Source organism: Populus euphratica, unplaced genomic scaffold (genome assembly GCF_000495115.2).
Source record: "Populus euphratica unplaced genomic scaffold, PopEup_1.0 scaffold31.1, whole genome shotgun sequence".
Classification (NCBI taxonomy): domain Eukaryota; kingdom Viridiplantae; phylum Streptophyta; class Magnoliopsida; order Malpighiales; family Salicaceae; genus Populus; species Populus euphratica.
In genome coordinates, this window is record NW_011499850.1 from 128,993 (window position 1) to 149,989 (window position 20,997).

The 20,997-nt window shown below is 37.1% G+C and overlaps 4 protein-coding genes and 1 long non-coding RNA gene across 6 annotated transcripts; 2 read left to right on the plus strand and 3 right to left on the minus strand.

Annotated features, from left to right (window-relative positions):
* On the minus strand, nucleotides 1–643 carry LOC105120870 (uncharacterized). The gene is made up of 3 exons (XR_841433.1): nucleotides 367–643; nucleotides 128–273; nucleotides 1–28 (listed from the first exon to the last, which is right to left on the minus strand). It is a non-coding gene; the product is annotated as an uncharacterized LOC105120870 (long non-coding RNA).
* A 2,271-nt stretch (nucleotides 644–2,914) lies between these two features.
* Nucleotides 2,915–7,437, minus strand: LOC105120871 (organic cation/carnitine transporter 7-like). The gene is made up of 6 exons (XM_011019253.1): nucleotides 7,103–7,437; nucleotides 6,720–6,991; nucleotides 6,033–6,270; nucleotides 4,664–5,177; nucleotides 4,301–4,503; nucleotides 2,915–3,448 (listed from the first exon to the last, which is right to left on the minus strand). The coding sequence occupies exons 1-6, from the start codon at nucleotides 7,166–7,168 to the stop codon at nucleotides 3,209–3,211; spliced, it is 1,533 nt and encodes a 510-aa protein (XP_011017555.1). The 5' UTR covers nucleotides 7,169–7,437; the 3' UTR covers nucleotides 2,915–3,208.
* Nucleotides 7,438–9,309: 1,872 nt separating this feature from the next.
* LOC105121296 (uncharacterized) lies at nucleotides 9,310–12,088 on the plus strand (the record flags this gene model as incomplete). Its single annotated transcript, XM_011019895.1, is given in 7 exon segments — nucleotides 9,310–9,477; nucleotides 9,552–9,605; nucleotides 9,674–9,726; nucleotides 9,728–9,752; nucleotides 10,998–11,067; nucleotides 11,154–11,242; nucleotides 11,701–12,088. Coding segments are annotated over 7 exon segments (594 nt in total), but the record flags the coding sequence as incomplete, so codon positions are not given.
* A 268-nt stretch (nucleotides 12,089–12,356) lies between these two features.
* On the plus strand, nucleotides 12,357–16,421 carry LOC105120873 (uncharacterized). 2 transcript variants are annotated; one of them, XM_011019256.1, is made up of 8 exons: nucleotides 12,357–12,953; nucleotides 13,223–13,886; nucleotides 14,055–14,250; nucleotides 14,337–14,413; nucleotides 14,506–14,545; nucleotides 14,997–15,078; nucleotides 15,163–15,232; nucleotides 15,701–16,421. In XM_011019256.1, the coding sequence occupies exons 2-8, from the start codon at nucleotides 13,299–13,301 to the stop codon at nucleotides 15,995–15,997; spliced, it is 1,350 nt and encodes a 449-aa protein (XP_011017558.1). In that variant the 5' UTR covers nucleotides 12,357–12,953; nucleotides 13,223–13,298; the 3' UTR covers nucleotides 15,998–16,421. The 2 variants fall into 2 exon arrangements, with proteins under 2 accessions (XP_011017558.1, XP_011017557.1); XM_011019255.1 differs by having other exon boundaries at nucleotides 12,357–13,886.
* Nucleotides 16,422–16,543: 122 nt separating this feature from the next.
* On the minus strand, nucleotides 16,544–19,152 carry ROS3 (RNA-binding (RRM/RBD/RNP motifs) family protein). Its single transcript, XM_011019254.1, has 4 exons — nucleotides 18,823–19,152; nucleotides 18,408–18,659; nucleotides 17,895–18,299; nucleotides 16,544–17,780 (listed from the first exon to the last, which is right to left on the minus strand). The coding sequence occupies exons 1-4, from the start codon at nucleotides 19,063–19,065 to the stop codon at nucleotides 16,911–16,913; spliced, it is 1,770 nt and encodes a 589-aa protein (XP_011017556.1). The 5' UTR covers nucleotides 19,066–19,152; the 3' UTR covers nucleotides 16,544–16,910.
* Between the last annotated feature and the right edge of the window lie 1,845 nt (nucleotides 19,153–20,997).

A 20,997-nucleotide genomic window follows, 5' to 3' on the forward strand; every position in this document is an offset into this window, starting at 1 on the left:
TAGCAGTAGAGATCCATGTTATATATCACTGCTTTTACGTCACAAACCAAATTACTTGTAGTTTCAACTCAAGAAAGAGGATCAATAGTGAAGTATCAATCATTGAAAAAAGCAAAAGACTGAATACCTTACAGAAGCGGCCAACTGGATATAAGTTTATGAAGCTTTACTTGTTAATAATAATTGCTTGGGTACACATGGACACGAATCAAACAACACCAAACACTAATGCTGCTGTGACACTTTCTTGGAAGATGCATAAATGGAGCTGAGCTGCGCATTAGAACATATAATCAAGAAAATATGAACTAACCTGAAACTAGGAAATGAGAGTCTTCTTTGCGCTAACATATATACGGTTGTTACCATTACAATTGTCCAGTACCTGGAGAGGACAGGATGACTCTTTCAGTTGAAAAGAAGAGGATACAAGAACATACACACACACACACACGAGGGTGGTAATATAGAAGTGATCGAAATACATAGTTAAACATGGAAAATGAGAAAGCGAAGGCATGGTTGGTGTGGCCAAAGTAAGAGTATAGGCAAGAGCAGACAAGTGGATCTCATCATCAGCTAGTTGCTCCCCGTACCCATAAACAGATCAGTAACGGTTCATCGATCCCACGTTAAGAGTGTTTGCTGGAATGATGGGAGTTATTTCTTAAAAAAAATTATTTGAAAAAATATTAAAATTATATTTTTGTAAAAAAAATTATTTTTAATATCAAATCTGAAAATATATAAAAATAATAATAATAATTTTAAACGAAAAAAATAAAATAAATTAATATTTTTTAAATCACAAAAACAAATAGCATTTTTTGGTATGTCTATACAAGAAAAACCCGTTTCGCTCCTCTCAAATTCCCTGTATGAAAATGCGAAAGCTTTGGTGTCGAGTGATTGATCTTGTGGGATGGAGGAAATTGAGTATCCGAGAAGAAGTAGAACTAGAAGATGAGTAACAACGTGCAGTTTCTATAATTTCCTGGTGTCGACAAGTTTTTGATTTGCCTGCTGACACAATCAAACCCAAGTAGGTTAAGAATCAAAGAAGACAAGAGTATCGAATTCACGAAAATGGTTAAAAACACGAACCCTACCCGTACTTCATTTCTCATCTGAATTAAGAGAAAAGATTACGGTAGCTTAAATAGATCTGCAACGGACCAAATCAAAATGGAAGAGGAACCTTAATAGGAAATTAAATAAGAAAATAATAAGACTGACAAAAAAAGCATATTCTGAGCTTAATTTAAAAGCTTTCCATACCACGAACTAGTCACAACGAGCTAATCCATTATTGAACTTGTAGAATTTCCTCAATGATCTAATCAAAAGTTACGTCCAGTTTTTTCATATATATTATTTGACACAGCCAGGCCTCTTCTTCTTGAGCTTTGACCTGTACATCTGATTCAAAAATGTAGATGATGAGCTTTGTACGTAATACAAATCAACATATCCATATCCGACTATTCAATCCTTCTGCATTAGCTACGGTACCACACAACCAGTGCCGATCTCGATAATCGAAAAAAAGAACATGAAAAGGGAAGAAAAACAACTGTGAACAAGGTATGTTTAGAGCATATGATACATATATATGTTATGAACATTTTGCAAATATAACTATGAACAAATACCTTTTCTTAAGCCCGCAGATAAACCACTTTTGGCAGGAAAGAACGTTAAGCCTGCACTGAAGCAATTTCGGTTGGAATAACCCAAAAAGATAAAGAGAAACTAGAATTTCTCTTTTGAAAAACATATATAAAAATGACCAGACACTGAAAATGCTTGGTTCATGTTGTTTTTGCAGGCTGTTAACCAATTGTTTTTGCTCTCTTTACTGCATCCTCTCTTGTATTAGTGTGACTATTCTGAATTTCTGACACTCTCCCAGTGGTTAATTCCACGACTGGTCTACTCGGCGTTAAATTTAACACACTTCATATGATGCCCACGTAGGCAGCAGGCATATTAAAATTTAGACCTGCAAATTAATTAAGAGCATCGATGGGCCAGACTCCTTGATCTTAAAAGTAAGTCAACAAGGTGATTAATTGACAATTAATGGTAGCGTACCACCTATGAGCTAATAGATTCTTCTTCACCCGCTAGGAGCTGGAATCTGGGATATTTACAAGAGATTTTGATGCAGGCAGGCGTGTGAGTCTGAAAGCTGTGGATCACGTAGAAAGCCTAGAGATATTGAAAGTTAAGTGTGTAGTCAACTTCAGAATATGAGAAAGGCTGGTGCGGCCAGTTACTGATTCACGTGCTGACACCCACAAGGAAGAAATAAAAGATGAAGTGGACTGGCTGATTTTGCACTGCATGTTAATCTTGCGGACAAGGTAATAACAGGCATTGATCAGCTGCTCCGCAATAACAACCCATAGCTTCCCCTAATAACCACATAATAAATCACAAGCATCGTTGAGCTCCAAAGTTGGAAGGGTGCTGTCTTGGGTCCCGGAAGTCAAGCTAGCCGTGTCCCAGGGTAAGCACCATTAGCGAGCTAGCCAACTCAGTATGATCTGATGCTAGTAACTTCGAGCACTCTATATCGGGAAAAGCAGGATAGTGCTGTTTAGCACTCCTGGAAATACAAGTGAAGACAACTTTTTTTGTCCACTTCTGAGATGGCCTTTACATCCAAATTTCTTCGTTTTCAACTTACATGAGACTTTCATCAACCCGTTCCTCACTCGAAAAATTATGCAACAACACCGTTAAAAATTGAAAAGCATGATATTACTGTGCGAGATTCATTGATAGACAAAGCTAATCACGACGGGTTACAGTGATTTAAGTCAATATATTTTGATGTTTTATAGATAGAGACTTGTCATTTCAGAGCTTCTTGTTCTCGTTCCATAGATGTTCAATGAGAGGAGAAATTAAAAAGAATTCAACTCCTGAATTTGAACTGGCAAGGCAAGGAAGTAAATGATACATGTCGCCTCGTACTCTGCTATACATACTTAAATCAACCTTGCGCGACGAGGGAATAGGCATATACATATTTATCTATGTTAAAGGATTAGCATTTGTTCTCCCTTCCTAGACATAGCCAATTTGGCAGAACCGTGATCTGATACATGGACTTCCTGTTCTAAACAATCAAATAGCAAATACAAGAAAATACATCTAGTTTTCACTATGCTTGAATGGGTATAAATTTGATACCCAACAACTACTTGTTTGGATCAGATGCAGCTAAACTGTCACTCAATTCCCGCCCACTGGTCTCAAATGGGAAGAGCAGGACACAGACTACTGAAATAACAATCACAACCTCGAACAAAATGATAGCTTCCTTAAGATGGCAACCCGCCACTAGTCCAACTGCCACAAGAGGGCATACCATGCCACCAATCCTCCCTACAGCATTTGCAACTCCTGCCCCAGTTGCCCTAATAGCCGTTGGATACACCTAGAGAAAAAGGAAATTACCACAAATAAATTATTTAAAACCAGTTCAAAGGTCAACTTAAAGGTGCTTGAAGCAAATTGGAAAGGCATTAAGCACAATGGAAAAGCAATCAATTTCCATGGGTCATGACCATGTTATTGGCTAATTCTAATGAAGACAGGGTTACAACAAAATCACCTTCCAAATGCAATGACATATTATTCCTATTAATGGATTCAAGATAGAATAATGAAGGATCAATTCAAAGGATGCGGCAACTTGATGATGGACAAGAAACGGATCAATTTCGTAGAATTCAAAACAAAATCTTTTTAAGAGCAGTAGCAATTCATTTTGTATGCTGACTGACTATGATGAGAGTTATTCACTCCCAAAAGACTCCAGAATCATTCCAGTATATAAATAAAATAGAGGAAACATTCAAGATCAGCATGAAAAGAGACAAGGATGTATATTTCTGCTAGCCAATCTTAGCAGAGAAGAGAGTGGATTACATTCTTAACCATATTCCTATATTTTCCAATTGCCGATTGATCAATCTATGGTTTTATTAGCAAGAAAAATAAGCAACTAGAACAGAGAGAACAAGGGCGATGAGAAAGGGATTCCAGAAACTTGCATTTTCTAACAAATGCATTATCATGTTTCCCATCTAAAAACTACCTCCCTCAAGTTGGTTTCAACAGAAAAGATTATTGATCCTGATCAGAAAAAAGATGAAGGTGGGGAATATTTAAGCAATGATTCATTACAAAAAATTAAAAAAAAAAAAACAGAAGTACATCTTCAAGCAGTCAACCACTGCTTTTAATAAAAGGTCTTCAAAAAAAAATTGAGTATTCCAGGACTTACCTCTGGGGCATATATTGCAGCAACTGTGAAGGTTCCTATGGCACACATGCGAGCTCCAAATAACAATGCTGTTGTCAAAGTCGCATGCTGATGGAAAACCAGGGGTAGGAGGAAAATACAAGCTAAGACAAACATGAATGCCATTGAAAGCTTGCGGCCAAATCTATCCACAATAATGGCTGATAAAAGAATCCCAGGAAGCTCTACAACATAAATTTTTATGAAAAGATTTACCTGATCATTATTCCTTGAAATGATAATACTAAATAAAAATTTAAAGGTAAGAACTAATTACTTCATGTTGTAGAACAATTTTCAAATCTCAACATTAAGTGCAGAGAAAGTTTACTAGGCATGCAATACCTGCCAAACTAGTAATAAATACATTTATGTAGAGGCTGTCATCCTGGAGATTTTCTGACCGCAAGACAGTTGATGCACATTTTCCTTCCGCACTACTTAGCTCTGAAGTCAGCAATATGATACCATAATATGAGAATGCATTTCCAAAGAATAACAACCACAAAAGAAGTGTTGTTCGAATTAACTTTGATGAGAAAAGCATAACAAATGATGAGAAGCCTGATTTAAAATCTGAAACCAGTTTTCTAGTTGAGGAGAGCAGAGGTGCATATTTTGACGGGGCAGATTCTTCATCCAGTCCAATTGTACTATCAGAAACAAGCATTCCAGGAGGAAGTTTCGATTGGTTCAGCTGAGCTATCTTCTCCAGAATATTATGTGCCTCCGTTATTCTTCCTTTCATGGACAGGTACCTTGGAGACTCTGGCACTATCCAATAAAAGAAAAGCTGGGCAATAGATGGTAAAGAGGAGAATGCAAGTAGCCACCTCCAATTCAATCTAGGCAAGACAATCTGCAATAAGTACAGAAATACAGTTACCTTAAGAAAAATACTCAATAAGAACAGTTTTTTTTTCTTTCAGTAAAAAGATGTCATTTGAAAAACATTGGAGAGAAAGCACAAGGATAATAACTACATATAACTTCAAGAGGTGCATACTAACAGATCAATGAATTAGTATGGAAGAAAAAAGGCAGCTATCATATACCACCATGGAAGATGAAGAGTAAGGTTATGTGTTTTTCTGCAACTTTTCTGGTTCAAAAAGGGAGAATCTAAATAGCAGACAAGAGTCCCCTGCAGGGACACTAAAGAATTTCAGACGTTAAGAAAAGAGAGAATGTTTAAAAGGAATAAGATAAAAGTAAATTGAAACTAAAGCATATCAGGAGTCTCCAATTCCTTGAGTGGTCGAATTTAGAAGTCTTGGATGAATAAACCTAAAGTTCCAACAGTTGAAAACCCATTCATCAAGTTTTGAGTCTCTACCTTAAATCACTTTTTGACAACCTAACCCTCAAAAACTTTTATCATATACGGAAAAATCTGTCAAAAAACCAGAATGGAGAAGGCAAAAGAATAAGAGAGAAAAAGCGCACAACCCCTGCAACGGAAGTTCAAACAAAAAAGAAAGAAAGAAGGAGAATACAAAGCAGATTATCTTTCTTCTCTTACGACTGGAACTGACTTCAACATTCAACAAAATTAAAGAGCAACACCTTTTTCACAATCAGAGTGGGAAAGCAAATGCCATATTCGTATCAATCACCTTGTTCAGATAGTCAAATAAAACTTCAAAGAAATAAAATGAAGAAGCAACAACAGCTTGGATAGTAGTTGTAGTAGTGAGAAAATAGAACACAGTACCCATGCAAGTGCAGCCTCAAAAATGGTTCCGAATGTCCAGAAAGTTGAGAAGACAACCATCCAGGTGCCTCTATGTGAAGCCGGAACAAACTCTAGAAACCAGGAGGAAAATACAGGTCCACCACCCAGGCCAACCCCAACCAAACAACGGAGAATCAACAATGATACATAATTCGGGGAGAAAGTACTCAAAAATCCAGCTGCACTGGTTATAATAGTTATTCCTAGGAAACCCTTTCTGGAAACAGAAAATGGAATTAGAAAAACTAGATAAGATCAAGATACACACACACACACACACCAGGGTTGACATAAAGGAATATGATTTGTGCTTCACAATGAACCCTTGAATTGTCACAGAAGCTATTCAAAACTGAGCAATGGAAATTGAAGATCTTTCTATTTGAAAAGTGGTGAACTCAATATTAATGATGAATGGAATCTAGATTAGATTCTCACTAAAAGAAAGCATCTTTAATAACGTAATATGCCCATGAGCGACAGAAGTAAAGGCATCATAAATTTTATTGCCAGAAGTAGAAAAATGGCTAGTTTTCTGCAATTAATTTATGAAGTTTTCATCGATTAATTTGCAAAGCTATACGGATACAAGTTTACAAATGGAGAGACAGATTCATTATCAACGGGGCAATAGGCATATGAAATAAAATATGTAGATGGACTTGCCTTCTTCCACAGTAATCAGAAAAAAGGCCCCAAGAATAAGCTCCAACAAGCATGCCAGCAAAAACAACCGTAGAGAGCAAACTCTCCTGGGTAGAGGAGAGATTCCACTGGGACTTGACAGCAGGACCCACAAAGGAAAGGATCATAATTTCCATGGCTTCAGCAAACCAACCAAGACCGGCATAAGCAAGCACCAGAAACTGGAATTTTCCAAAGCCCGCAGAAGCGAGGGCATCATCCAGAGTGTACACCAGCTGGTCCTCATCATCCATCTGTGCGTGCGTGTATACAAGAAATAAGGCAAATATTAAGAATTAATTAATTAATCACAATATTGAAGATTTCATGACCTTAAATTAATTACAAATATACATATATTATACCCTGCTGCTGCTGCTGGTGGGGATGGAGGTCTCATCATCTACAACTGGCTGGTAATTAACGGGCATAGCTTTAGGAAATGTGCAAGATAGCCTGATCTCTTGCAATGAATTAATTTATGAAGAAATATAAGTATACAGGAGGAAGTACGTTAAAAAGCTTCTTAATTGTATGGTAAGAGAGCGGGGATGATGATGATGATGATGATGATGGGCGCGGAGTAAGGAAAGTGAGGGGGGGAAAGAGAGCGCTGTTTGATTATTGTCTTGACTTCGACGCGAGTCATTAGAGAGAAAGAAAGATGACCTTATAAACATGAGACAGCTGATTCAACGAGGTGTGAACTGAAAACATGAAACGTGTGGTCAAACTTAAGACAGCAGAGAAAGGGTTCTTGGTGGCTTGTCTTGTTGATGGTGCAGTGCATGTGATGTGGATTCATTTGGATGTGGATGCGACGTCAACGTGGGACGACATTGGATTAATACATACATGCCTATATACATACATACATACATACTGTATATGGAAGGAAGTGTAGTCGTGTCACTTCCTGTCAGGTAGGCAGACAACAAGAAGTGCCCGTACGATGCACCTCGAAAGGAAAGGGAGAGATGCACTTGTATGTGGATTGTGGCATCCCTACCTCGTCTCTGTCTTCTCTTGACTCTCCTCCGTTCTGGGCTTCGACTATCATGTAGCAGCTATGCTATGCTATGCTCTCCGACAACTACAATGGCATCCGTATCAACATTACTACATTTCGACTCCTCCATACTATCCTCCCTTTTCTTTTCTTTGAGAAATACTAGCCAGGGCTCGCGATTTGTCATTGGCTGGCTGACCAGATTATAATACCATGATTCAAGTGTTTTTTTTTTTTTTAATAATAATAATAAGGTTCGGCTCGTTAATTTTTGGCTGTATTTAATAAGTTTTACTAATTTCAATAATAAAAATGAATGCAATGATAATAATTAAATTGGCAAGAAAATTAGACAATGTAAGGAAAAACTATGAAATTTATATAAAGTAAACTAAATAAAGTTATAAAATTAAATTACTAGATATCACCATATTGAAAAGTGCTAATTAAAAAAATAAAAAATATATAAGTTAGCACAGATTAATATACAATCATAATCATAATAACTCTATAAAATTAAAAAGAGGAAACAATCATAAAGATCAATCTCTCATAAATCAAATATTAAAGATAAAATTTTAAAAAATATAATTAAAAAAAAACATAAAAATAGATATGAGTTCATAGAATGTAAACTTTAAAAAATAATGAAATAAAATTCTAAATTTATAAAATGTTAAGGAATGAAATTAAAAAAAATAATATGAAATAAAAAAAATAACAATAAAAAATATAAGAACTAAAATTGATATAAAAATAATTTAAAATAAAATATTAATGAATAAAATTAAAAATAAAATTTAATTAAAAATAAAATAAATAATAATCAAAATAATAAGAATTAAATTTAATTTAGAAATTAAATGAGAAAGGGAAAAAAAGGAGTAAATTGTATAAAAAATAAATAAAATAAAATAAAAAAGTAAGAAGAAGGAGAAGGAGAAATACACGGTAATTATATTATTACGGTGAGTAATGATTTGTATATTTTTTTTAATTTTTAATTTTAATAGGAATACCATTAGGATAGGATAATCCTTCTTCACAACGGGAGATTGTTGGAGGACTACGAGGATTATTAGTTAATCGCCCTAGCTAATTCATAACACTTTGAGCTTCTACCAGCTTTACCATCTTGTTTATTTTCTCACATAAACGAGCTTAAGCAATCTTCAACGATGAGATGGGGAGGTGGGGGGTATCTCTGGCCGAGATTCCCCGGTGTGCTACCACTTTCTATCGAGTTGATTAATGTATCATTGCTATCAATTAATTAATCATTTTTTAAATATAATAATAATAATGTCAAAAAGAGTTCAAGACGACGACCAGAGACCTTTTCTTCTCCTACTAGGGGTAGCCAGCAGCAGCATTAGCAGCCTCTCCTTTTGCTCCTCCGCCATTTATATCTGATTTTGATTGATTGTTTCTTAAACAATTGGTTGTTATTGATCCTTCTACCTCTCTAATATTTTTATTTTTATTTTTAAGTATCAATTTGATCTCTTTCTTTCTTTATTTATTTCGGTCTGTCAGGTAAATTACTATATAGTATTTGATTGATTATTTATAGAGAGAGAGGGGGGAGGGAGAGAGAATGGAGGAGGAGGGTCATATAGGCATTGGGTGAGGGAAGCAACAGCTGACGCAGCTCCTCTTCCTCTTCCTAAGAAGCTCTCCCCTCAACACCTTCTTTCTCAACCGAACTGCCTCGGTTCTGTCTGGAATACGGTACCCACACCTATCCTTTTTCCTTCTCCCTCTCTTCATTTATCCGAAACAAAATAAAAATTAATAAATTGCAGGCTGGAACATGGGAGGAGAAAAATCTTAATAATTGGGCCACCCACCGGATCAAGGTCTGTCATTTACTCTCTTTTTATCCCGCATTATTTTTTCCGCGCCTCTGATTTTTCCTTTATTGAAGGAACTGCTCGTGTCGGTGGGCTCCTTGGAGTTCTCTGGTGGCAAAGCACAAATAGCAAGTGTCGAAATGTTCTGGTGATGCAAGTTCTTTCTTGTTCTTGTTCTTGTTCTTCTTCTTTTTTAACTTTAATTTGTAAAGATGGAGTGTTTAGACTAGACCAACACCATGTTGCATCATGCATGTTGAAAGGTCAAAAAACCAAAACCTTTAGTATGTAACATATACAGAATTTACAACCGATAGAAGTCTTGAAATTTCCCTTCATTAATAAAAGGGTTATCTTGTCTGCTGCTACTGTGTATTGCTTTTTTGAATTGAGACTCCATTATCTTTGAAATGGGCAAGAGAAGTTTGTTTTCCCATGAATGCTTTTCCAGAAATGTTCTTAAAAACGTAGTTAGTGATCCAAAGGGCTGTTTATCGTTTCTGCTTAAGCAGAAGTGACGCCTTCGTCTGGCATCCAAATTTTCACCTCAATCAAACCTGCCTTTGATACTCTACACGATAAATAGCAACAACTTCTAGCCCACCCACTTAGTGTAGCAATAGATAATTGATTGATTCAGCTGCTGCTTCCTTAGTGAGTCAGTTCTATGAGATTTGCCTTTTTTATAGAAGTTACTAGTGGTCATAAGGAATTCCTACTTTAGACAGGCCCTCTCTAGGTATTAAAAAAACTAAAAGTGTTAGAGGAGTTGAGATATCCATATTTCCTTCTTTTTAACAATTCCAGACTTCATATGAGCATGTAACAGAAAAGTTGACACGTTGAGCTACTCCATTTTACTCTTGACTATATGATTCCTCCTTTGTTTTTATCTGGGGAAACATGTGAAATGACATGACTTGTGTATCTTGCAATATGCTTTCTATTTAACCTCATAGTTTTTGAAGTTGATTGATTCTTGTGAATCTCTGTGTTTTGTCTTTGAATTGTCCTATACATGCCAAATATTAGGAAAAAGCAAACCAGAACTCTCTAGTGCAGATCGAAATTGGACTGAACATCAGGAAAAAAAAAAAAAGTGAGATAATTGGTTACCTGTCTTATCATCTGATGCACTCACATGTAAATTGCCCTATTAAATTCAAGCTCTTGTTCTGATTCACATTATTTCTAGTGCTTTTTCTTGCTATTTTACTTTGATTTCTCGTTATTATTTAGCAAGAGGTCTTGCACAAATATTTCATTTCTGAATACTTTGAACTCCACAAACACACCGTTTTGTTTTACAGATGATATTATTGTTTTCTCATTATGAAGTGTATTTGATATGCGAGGGAAATTTATTTCTCTACTGATGGTTATTACTTGTGTGAGCAGGCATTCTTGGTAATTGTGAGGAACAAGAAACGTGTTGGATATACCTATGAATTGACACTGAAAATTAAAGGTAACCTGGTGTCACTTAAACTGCCTGCTTTCCCTCCTCCATCTATTTACCCTATCGTAAAAGAATTGGTATGTCAATGGGATTAGGGGAATGGATTGTCAAAGAGGAGAAAAGGATGGTCAAGGGCCACTTGGATTTTCCGGAGTTTTCATTTGGTGAGCTGGATGACCTGCAGGTAGGTCCTATATTTCCACTCAAATGTGTTGAGTATAAAATGAAATCTAGATGGAATTGACAGGAAAATGTTGGGAAATTTAGGATGACCTCTGAAAAAAGATGTGCATCTCCCTGCTGCTTGCTCCATCATCTTCTCATCAAAATAACAGATTCTCTAAAAGATGAGAAAATATCTGTCTTTTATTTAGTAATGTGGAAATAGAGTGATTCCTACAGCTATTGGTTGCTTGTATGGACAGTGATAAATGGCTGTCAAAAGGTCAAATAGCCCATAAACTTACTAATCTGTGGCAATTGTGGTTGATCAAACCATTTCTCTGTGTTTTCATCTGTATGGATTTTTGTGCTAGCCTGTCAGTCTGCTCTTATCTTTAAATAGACTGCCTAATGATTAATTTCAGTTCTTTTTTTTTTTTTACAATGATTAATTTTAAACTCTTGGTCTTGCTATTCTAGATGCAAGTACAGCTTAGCGACGAGAAGGATCTCTCACGGCAAGATATGCTACAGATCAGTCAGGATTTGAAACTGTTTTTACAGCCTGTCCGTGAAAAATTGCTCCAATTTGAGCAGGAGCTCAAAGATAGGTAGAAATGGGGGCCAGGAAAGACATGTTTCCTCGAAGTGAGACGGCAACGTTAATACTTAGCAACGATCTTTTTTTTTCCCCAGCATATGTAACGGAACAAAGGATTGTTAAAGGAGACAACAGTTTCCTGGGCATACTCTGAACTTGAGATGGACTTTATTGGATACTTCTCTCATGTCAAATGCATCTTGCAGATTTATCTACGACGGCTGTCTATGTTGACCTTATCCTCTACTTAGAGGATGAAATTTGTTTTACATGGTAATGACATAGCTTGCATTTTCTTGTCTGGTCTACTGGTAATGCGACTCATGTAAAGTAAATTTCCTTCCATTGTCAGAAGGTGGCATATTTAGTGATTTGAATGAAACATGATGGTGTCGTTACTCTTCTATCTGAGAACCAAACGACCAGTAAAAATTTGATCCGACGAGGATTGGATTAGCCGGCGTTATTGTGTTTGATTTGGGAATGTCTGAAGGAGAAGACCGGATCCCAATTGGTATCCCGAAGGTGTTACCCGGCAATTGATATTCTTTAACATTCATGCTACAGTACTGTTTAGATTTCAAAAACATTTTTTTTATTTTATGATCCTGTTGTAATGAAAATGAATTGCATCTTTCTACATAAACAGAACATGGAATCCAATTAAGATCAATGATATAATGACAAGATTGGGGAGGAGAGGGATCTAAACGAGGCTAATCCAATAGAGCAACATCGTAACATCTTTGTTTACTTGGAAGTTCTCGTAAACTTCTCCTACGATGGATTATTTGATTAAAGTATTGATTAGTATCGATTGACTGGACTAATTTGTGGTAACTACATGCCAAAAGGATTCTAATGATTTAACAATGTAGTGCAGAGGAACACAAGCTACCAAAAGCATCCCGACACGGGAGTTCTTTTTTACCCCCAAAGAATCCTAAACTTCATCGTTTTTGTTTTAACATCATTAACTTATTTACATGAAGAGAGGAGAAGGAAGCAGGGGAGCTTCATTGGTGGGCTCTTCTTGTTTTTGTAGAATACATGCAGGAAGACAGAAGCCATCACACCAAATACACCACCCTCTTCCTCTTTCTTAACGCATGGCAATTGGGGTCATCTCAAGGTGATTTTCTTCTTTCTCATGGCCTCTTCCTTGCACAGTTTGAAAGTAACTTGTGCTGTCCAAATAATCCATGGTTTATTTTTCACTTTCTCTGCTTCTTTTCAGTTTTCAAGTGTTTCATTCTATATTTTTTCTTCTTCTATATAAGATGATGTTTGTATCTTGTACCGCTGCAAATTCTGAAAAATATTATATTCTGGAGGTTTAGTACTTGTTGAGATGGTTTTATTGCTATAACGTAGCTTGCCCTAATTGCCTTGTGTTTCTAGATATCCTTCACTATCTGCTAACCGGAGAGAAGGTGACAAAGTGAAGGCTGAAGAGTAGACCTCTCGTTTGAGGATCATGAAATTCTATAGTACTGTCCAGCCCTTTAATAGAAGGAAAGGGGCGATGTTGCAAACCCATCCTTCGTCTGAGTCAGTAGGCTTATATTCTTTAAATAAAAATCTCCAATATTCTGCTGTCCTGCCTGATTGCGTACAACCAAAACCACCCAATTCCGTCCCACAGCCATCCTTGTTCCTAACACGGAAATTAAACGCGAGCCCTATCTTGAATGGTGCTGTTTCTTATGGCTCCATTGGTCAACCTCGCAAAGGCACCATGTTCTCCGCCAGTTTACAACCATCACCTTTGACAATTGCTGAGAGTGATCTCCAGCTTCCCACCTCACCTTTCCTTCAACGTCCTCAACCTCTCGATTATATCACTCCCCCTTCAGACTCTTTATTTCTTGGAGGACAAGATCTAATCACTGAGCCTGAAAAAGAAAATTTGATGGGTGTCCTGGACGAGTGCTCTGGTGGGAGCTTTACAGGTTCGCACTGCACTAAGGAGAGTTTGACATCCACTGAGAAGCTTGTACTTCAATATTTATCCAAGGAGCTTGAAATTCCCGTCGATGACGTCTCCCAAAATTCCACCCTCAATGTGAGTAACTGAATTTTTATAACGTAAATTGTTCAAGACTTCTACTCAGTTTTATCAGGTGCCGATAGTTGTACTTAACAAGGCAAGGAGGTTGATCATGATGCAAAACGAATTGGATATTGAAATTGATCTTGTGTTAATGATCATCCAAGTTGAAAACGCATGCAGGAAGCACAGCGAGTTTCATCGATCCCTATCACTGAGTTGAATCATTATGCAAACCATCGTTCATCAGCTGCACAAATGGATGACAGCGTTAACCGACTTCCTGAAGCTGCAACTCCACAAAAGCAAAGAATAAGATGGACGACTGAGCTTCATGACCTTTTTGTAGATGCAGTTAAATCCCTCGGAGGTCCTGATGGTGAGTCTCTTGTCTTTGATTGACCAAGAAAATTTTGGTGGTAGTTTCCTTCTATAACTCACATTCTCCACTGTTAATAACTGTAGTTGCAACTCCAAAAAGTATATTGGGTATTATGAATGTTAAGGGCTTAAGTATCTATCATGTCAAGAGCCATTTGCAGGTAATTTTTCTTGTCTAGACTTTTCTTTATCATAACAAACAAATTCTACTAAAAATCTGTTCAATTGTTTTCATGTGCCTTGTGATTTGCAGAAATACCGCCTTGCTAAAAAATTTCCGGAGACAAATCATGGTATGACCTTCTCATAGAAACAAGTCCATGCTTCTTGTATTAGGGACATTGTCTCTTTCGGGCAGATAATTAGAACCATGTATCCTGCTTCAAACATAAATTTGGTTTATGATTCTCTCATGTCATTGTATAGTTGTTGGTTGGTGATTTTATTTTTGAAAATCTTGCTCTTGTACAATGGAATATGTTGTCTTCAAATAAGTCATCCTTTTGTCATACTAACTTTTCTCTTCTCTTTGAAAGACAAGTAGTCACATGATTCCAAAACCTATCACAAGCAACTGCAAATTTGTGGTGTACTAATAGCAATGAGAGAAGATTTTATATTCACCAAATAGCTCTGCAATGCTTCCAACTTCCAATCGATTCTACCAATTCTTTTCCTCTCTTTCTTTTAAAGCTTGTGACTGCTAATCCTTACTTTCCTCTTGTTTTGCTACTTGGTGTCTAGACAAAAGCACTTCCGCCGTGGTAGAGAATAAAGCAGCTTCATCGAACAGTGACAATGATGCACTTGTCATTGAGTCCAATAGGTGAATGATCATTGATCGGTATCTTCTTTTTCCCTTTTTGTTTATTGGTTCAAGCAAAATCTCCAATGAATCATTCTCTTGCAGAGACGTGCAAGTAACAGAGGCTTTGCGCACACAAATTGAAATTCAAAAGCTGCTGCATGAGCAGCTTAAGGTGCCTTGATGCATTCTCGATACTCTAGTCGGCTTGATGGCTTGTTTGTTTATCTCCTTTTGTTGTATCGATGATATCATGATAACTTCATGGCATTTATAGATGATATAATATTGACCGACAGAAGTAGGTCAGGATTAAAAGAATGCACATTAGAATTATGGGGAAATAATTCAAAATACAAAGGGTTTTTGGAATTTGGATAACTGTTGAATGATAATTTAAAATGGTTTAAATCTAATTCATAGGCGAAATAGGGTGCTTCATGTAGCAGGGACAAAAGGGCTAAGCAGGGTGATAAAAAAACATATGAACAAGTAATTAAGAATAAGAAAGCAGAATCCTGAACTTGGACACTGAGTTTGCATCGCAAAGTTTTGAGAATTTCAACATCAGTCTGTAGCACCTGTTGAGTAAGCTTGTAGTCTATTTATCTTTTCATTCTTTTGTTTTATGGCTATTGCGCAGGCACAGAAAGAGCTTCAGATACGCATTGAGCAGAATGAAAAGTTCTTGAGGGAGTTAATGGAACAGAAAGCGATTTCGATCCATGAGCCATCATCATTTGCTGTCCCTGTCTCAGAACCCAAACTGCTGCCTCACTCTCCATCTGCTGATGTTTCCTCACCAGGGCAAGCTGCAGTGAATAGTGATTGCTTCTTATTCCAACCATCAAATCACAAAGCCTCTGACGCTGTGGTATCTGAGAAGGCAAAATGTCCTAAACGGGATCGAGGACAAAAGGAACATCCGATCCTACTCTAAACTAGTTGACAATTGCAGAAAATGAAAGTTCATTGGAAGCCATGATTCTGAGCATTTGATGACTGAAAAGCCTTCTGTATGATTGCCGCACTCAAGTTCTTGTGTGTAATGCGCGCCACTTGCAATTATAAGAATAATACCATCGTGCGCAAATTCCATCGCAATATGAGAACTAAAAATGTTTAGGTTTGCATCTTCAAAGAAGCTGAGGAGTGTTAGCTGAGATTTCAAGGAGAGAAAATCTGCCAAATTTATGCAGCAAAAGTTCAATGTTTCTAGCTCAACTGTTGGTTTGACGCTTCAATTCCGTGTTGAGCACATCTAATTCAATTCACGATGGACAAGCAGTAGGTACAACTCTCTCAGTTTAAAAAGCAACAACGGAATAATAACCATCAGGTTACCTTTTAATTTTACATCTCCTTCAAGATTTTAGTCCTGAACATCCAAAAAAGAATCGTTTCCATGCGGGTTATAGGCGGTAGTTAACCTGCCACACGAAAGAGAGGCAAAAATATAAGAAAAGAGAAGCTATCGATGCCATGGTAAAAGAGCAGTAAAGTCCATAAAATGACTTGTTTTGTGTCATCACAACTGCTACACATTTCGATCGCATGAAAGTAATAAAGCAACCATCAATCGATCGCATCAATTTTACCACGAAGTATTATCTGATAGAGATAAAATTGCACATTGCAGCACTTCCACTTTTCTTCAGTTTTCAGAGGTTTTGTCTATTGTAAACCAATTTAACAGGAATTATGAGCATGGCCAAATAAGAATTAAAAACACAGTTAAGGGAAAAAGAAAGGCCTCGTCTCCAATAAACCAACGATGGGCTGTAATCAGAGGCAGCCGGGGATTGCTGGCCAAAAGATAAGGGAAGTTGTACTTGGTAAGATGCTCTCTGAACCTACTTCTCATTGTTTTTTCTCTTGCGGGATCCGCTTAGAGCTGCTTTGGTTCGCGCCCATTCTTTCACTGAATCAGCAGTCCTCATGAATGAACAAGTTTCTCCAAAGGAAACATCTCTGGTATATGCTGGCTTCGTCTCTGAATTGGTTTTCTTCTCCACTACTGGAGCAGGAGCCTCTGCATTGCCTACACCAGTCTGCGGGCTCATTGCCACTCTATTTTGAACATTACCCTCCTTTCTGACCCCAAAAGCCAGTATGCCATCTACGGTAGGATCAATATTGCTCTTCTTAAATATATCACCATGCATGCTTTTCATAGAACTGGGAACTTCCAACCCATCAGGTTTTGATGGCTCTACCTTTGCAAAAGTAACACCCGGCAAGATTTGAGTAATACTGAATGCATTGCTGTTATTCCCACTAACCAATTGTGTCCATGAGGATTTATTGAGCCATGCATAACCTCTGCCTGGCTTATTTGAAGCAGAATCCAGTTTGGCAGACAGGGCCTCCCTGTGCCCTCCCACTTCTTTGATCCTGCTGAAATGTTCATTTTGATTTTCTTGCTTCCTGGATTTATTGTTCTCACTGTCCCTAGAGCCGGCGACATTATTACATTTGGGTTGCTCTTCCTTGCTAGATGCATGTCCCGGCAGTGTTTCTGATGCATTGTCAGATTTGGATTGCTGTTCCAGCAAACTCACATTACCTCCCGGCATAGCAGGCATTCCTTCACTTGTATTACTTTCTTCATTGAGAACTATTTTCCTCTTCTTATTAAAAGGTGTAGTTTTTCTTTTCTGCTTATGGAGCACCTTTTGAGTCGGTTCATCTGTCGAAGTTTGCCTAACATTGAATCTTCGTTTCTGCAAATTTGAGGTAGCAAATGGAGTTAAAAATCAAACTTGAAAGAGAAATATCCACAACAGCAGATGCCATCAAAATCAATGACTTTTGATGGACAGAGTATTAAACCGTACCTGATGAGTTAATATGGTTTCCTGTGGTACACTAACCATGTTAATTATGAGGTTATAATCATCTTCATCGATGTCCCCTTCATTCTCTTCAAGTGGTGGTTTATCAGTGGTTTTTATGGAATCATCTACTTTCTTATCCAATTCAATCTCACAGCATGCATTGTCTGAAACATTTTCCATCTGAAAGAGCTTATTCATCACAGAATTCATCAAAGTCAGTTCTTCCTTGTCCATCCCAGCACCCTGTTCTTCCATGATAGGAATGTGTCTGCATTTAGCTGCAGCTGCAGGAGGAGGCTCCGAGTGTTCTTCACAATCACAGAAATGCTTGGGAACTGGAGGAACTTCAACACGTCTGAAACTGTATCTGTGTTTGCCAGTTCCTCTAAAAGGTATTGACTTTATCTGCAGCACAGACAGCCATTTACATGTATAAGCAAATATTTTTACAGATGGAGACATATCCAAGATTGATAACAATAACGATAAGCAATAACAATACTAGTACTCTACCTTTCCTAATCCAGGGAAGAAGAGGCGAAGTTGCTTATTTTCTGAAAGAAGCTCTTTATTGCTGGGCTTTGAAGAAATGGGCAGTTTCTTGCTGGTGGGATCATCTTGAGCATGATCAAGATTAGGAGTGGGAAGGAGAGGATGTTGATCTTCATCTTGATCTTGAGCCCATTCACATCTCAAGCGAGCAAGATAATGCTCTTTGGCCTTCTCAAGCCTAAGCTTCCCACCCTTCCAAGCACAACCATTATACTGAACAGTCACAGAAACAGGCACAGGCAGGAAGAATTAGCGTCGGTACAAGATAGTCAGGATAGTAACATAAAGGAAGCAAGCAGGCGGTAGCAGCGTTATCAATCAATGATTAAGATGAGGAAAAAGAAACACATGAAACAGAAACGGATTGAAAAAATACAGTGTTGAAGAGCTTGGAGAGGGAGTTGTTAGAAGAAGAGAAGAAGTCGATGTAAGCAAAGGATCGGCCTTTGCTTCTGATGATCTCCACTGATTGAATCCCTAAGCCCAAACTCTTATTTGATGAAAATATGTTGTGCAGGTCTTCGCTGCTCACGCTCTCCCCCAATCCTCCCACGAATATCCTTATCACTGCTTCTTCTTCTTCTGCCGCTGCTGCGGGTGCGGGTGCGACTCCATTCATCTTTATCTTCTCCTTCTCAGTCCCCCCTCTGTTTTGTTTGCTAATTACTATCCTAGCCTCCACCAATCCCTCCTAGGGCTAGTACTCAACATATAGATATATATAGTCCCTTTGTTGACGACGACGGGGGCTGTTGTTTAACATAAGTGGGCTTGCCTAGCCCAACCCAATTCTATTTATGTGTTCTGTGATGTGCCTCTTGTTTGACTTGCATTTTTATCTGTATTTATAAATATTTATGTTTGATGAAAGATTTTTTTTTAGCATTTTGTGTAATATGTTACATTGAATATTAAAAAAATATAAAAAATAATATTGTAATATATCTTTAAATAAAAAAATCCTTTTCAAAACAACTCCAATATCTAAATAAATGTGAGGTGAATTAATTAGACACAACCACGCTGCGGGCCACTTGATCGCATCAACAATCTGGTAATCAACCCTCTCAGCCTACCAAGTTTTGAGGATGTATTGAATTTAGCTTTGTTGCTGTCTTGCTACTTCGAGGATGCATTGGGTTCAGCTTTTGCTTTTGTCTGCATGCAGTGGCCTCTGTGACATTATCGGTGATGTTAGCTACGAAAGAATTGCGAGCTGCATCATGTGATGATTGCAATCAATTGAAGCAAAATACAGAAGACTGCTTGTTCCCCGCTGCTGCTGCCTTCTCATACTCGTTAACAGTAGATGCTAATGTTTTCTGCTAGCAATTCTGATTTCAAACACATGGAATTAAATCTGAGAGGGATGCGATTAAAACAATATGCAACTTTCTAGTACATGTCAAAGGAAACAACCCTTCATGGCTGCAAAACTGAATCCAATGTGCGGTTATTACCAAACCCCTTCTTCTGCAGGTTGAAAGAGAGAAAGTTAGTCGACTCGAAGTTGATTGAGTTCAATAGCCTTCTTCGTCATCCCTATATAGCACCCTCAAAGCCAGCTCCTGCCAGTCAGAGCCCATTATTTGGAGCCACTCCCTAATGCAACTCCGGCTACAGCTCAAAACGCTGCCCCTCCCTCGGTTTCCAGCTTTGCTCAACTGAAACCTCTCTTAACACGGGATTTGGAACCAAGCATCACTCTGTCAGATGAATTTTAAAAAAAAATTCAATTAGTTTTGGAATAGGCTCTCGCTCGAGGTTAGTAATTATTTAATCGATGGATACTAGTAATTTTATTTATTTTTTTAATCAAAATAATCAAGTAATTAATAGTTTATATTTAATATTGTGTAAGTGGGTTGTGGATATACAATTTTTTTTTTTAATGAAGGTGAGGATTCTTTGATATTTAAATAAATATATTTTAAAATATATATATATATAATAATAATAATATTGAAAGAAAAGAAATGCTTATTATTATATATATATAATGAAAATTATAAAATATTAATTTGAATATCTTAATGTATTTAGTAACTATAAGTCTTGCTTGTTTTTTTTTTTTAATAAAAATGTATGGAATGTAATTTTATTTTAAAAACATTTAATGAGATATAAATATTTTTTATATCTATATTAATATTTAATAGAAATATAATAGGTATATAAAAAACTTTGATATTATAGGTGTAGAAAAATTAAAATCAAAGATGTTAAATGTCGATGAGCTTGTGGAAACTGAACTCTCTTTATTCATTTTCTTGGACTTCTAGGTAGAATAGTCATTTTCTTAAGCATGTGAAGGGAGGATTATTATTGTCCTCTTAGATATGTTTAGCTATCTTCTTTCAGCCACCACTTACTATCAAACAATGCCAACCAATTTTCTATCCATAAATCCCAGTGTAATCTTGTAGGTTCTAATATTTTCAATTTTGATGTGCATGTTTTGATCCACGCCTTCTGATTATCTGTCATGCAACAGGTCTGCTTTGCAACCAACTCCCAAACCAGGCCCTTGGAAATTCCTTTTCCCCTCGGT

What these genes read in the sequence shown, in the direction of transcription:
- LOC105120871 (XM_011019253.1), bottom strand. Translation starts at nt 7,168, where the DNA reads ATGCCCGTTAATTACCAGCCAGTTGTAGATGATGAGACCTCCATCCCC. An exon ending in TCTGATTACTGTGGAAGAAG is followed by an intron (nt 6,271 to 6,719) that starts GCAAGTCCATCT and finishes TTCTGTTTCCAG; the next exon opens with AAAGGGTTTCCTAGGAATAA. An exon ending in TTGAGGCTGCACTTGCATGG is followed by an intron (nt 5,178 to 6,032) that starts GTACTGTGTTCT and finishes TACTTATTGCAG; the next exon opens with ATTGTCTTGCCTAGATTGAA.
- LOC105120873 (XM_011019255.1), top strand. Translation starts at nt 13,299, where the DNA reads ATGAAATTCTATAGTACTGTCCAGCCCTTTAATAGAAGGAAAGGGGCG. An exon ending in CCCAAAATTCCACCCTCAAT is followed by an intron (nt 13,887 to 14,054) that starts GTGAGTAACTGA and finishes AAACGCATGCAG; the next exon opens with GAAGCACAGCGAGTTTCATC. An exon ending in TGCTGCATGAGCAGCTTAAG is followed by an intron (nt 15,233 to 15,700) that starts GTGCCTTGATGC and finishes GCTATTGCGCAG; the next exon opens with GCACAGAAAGAGCTTCAGAT.
- ROS3 (XM_011019254.1), bottom strand. Translation starts at nt 19,065, where the DNA reads ATGAATGGAGTCGCACCCGCACCCGCAGCAGCGGCAGAAGAAGAAGAA. An exon ending in TCTCCAAGCTCTTCAACACT is followed by an intron (nt 18,660 to 18,822) that starts GTATTTTTTCAA and finishes GTGACTGTTCAG; the next exon opens with TATAATGGTTGTGCTTGGAA. An exon ending in TCTTCCCTGGATTAGGAAAG is followed by an intron (nt 18,300 to 18,407) that starts GTAGAGTACTAG and finishes TCTGTGCTGCAG; the next exon opens with ATAAAGTCAATACCTTTTAG.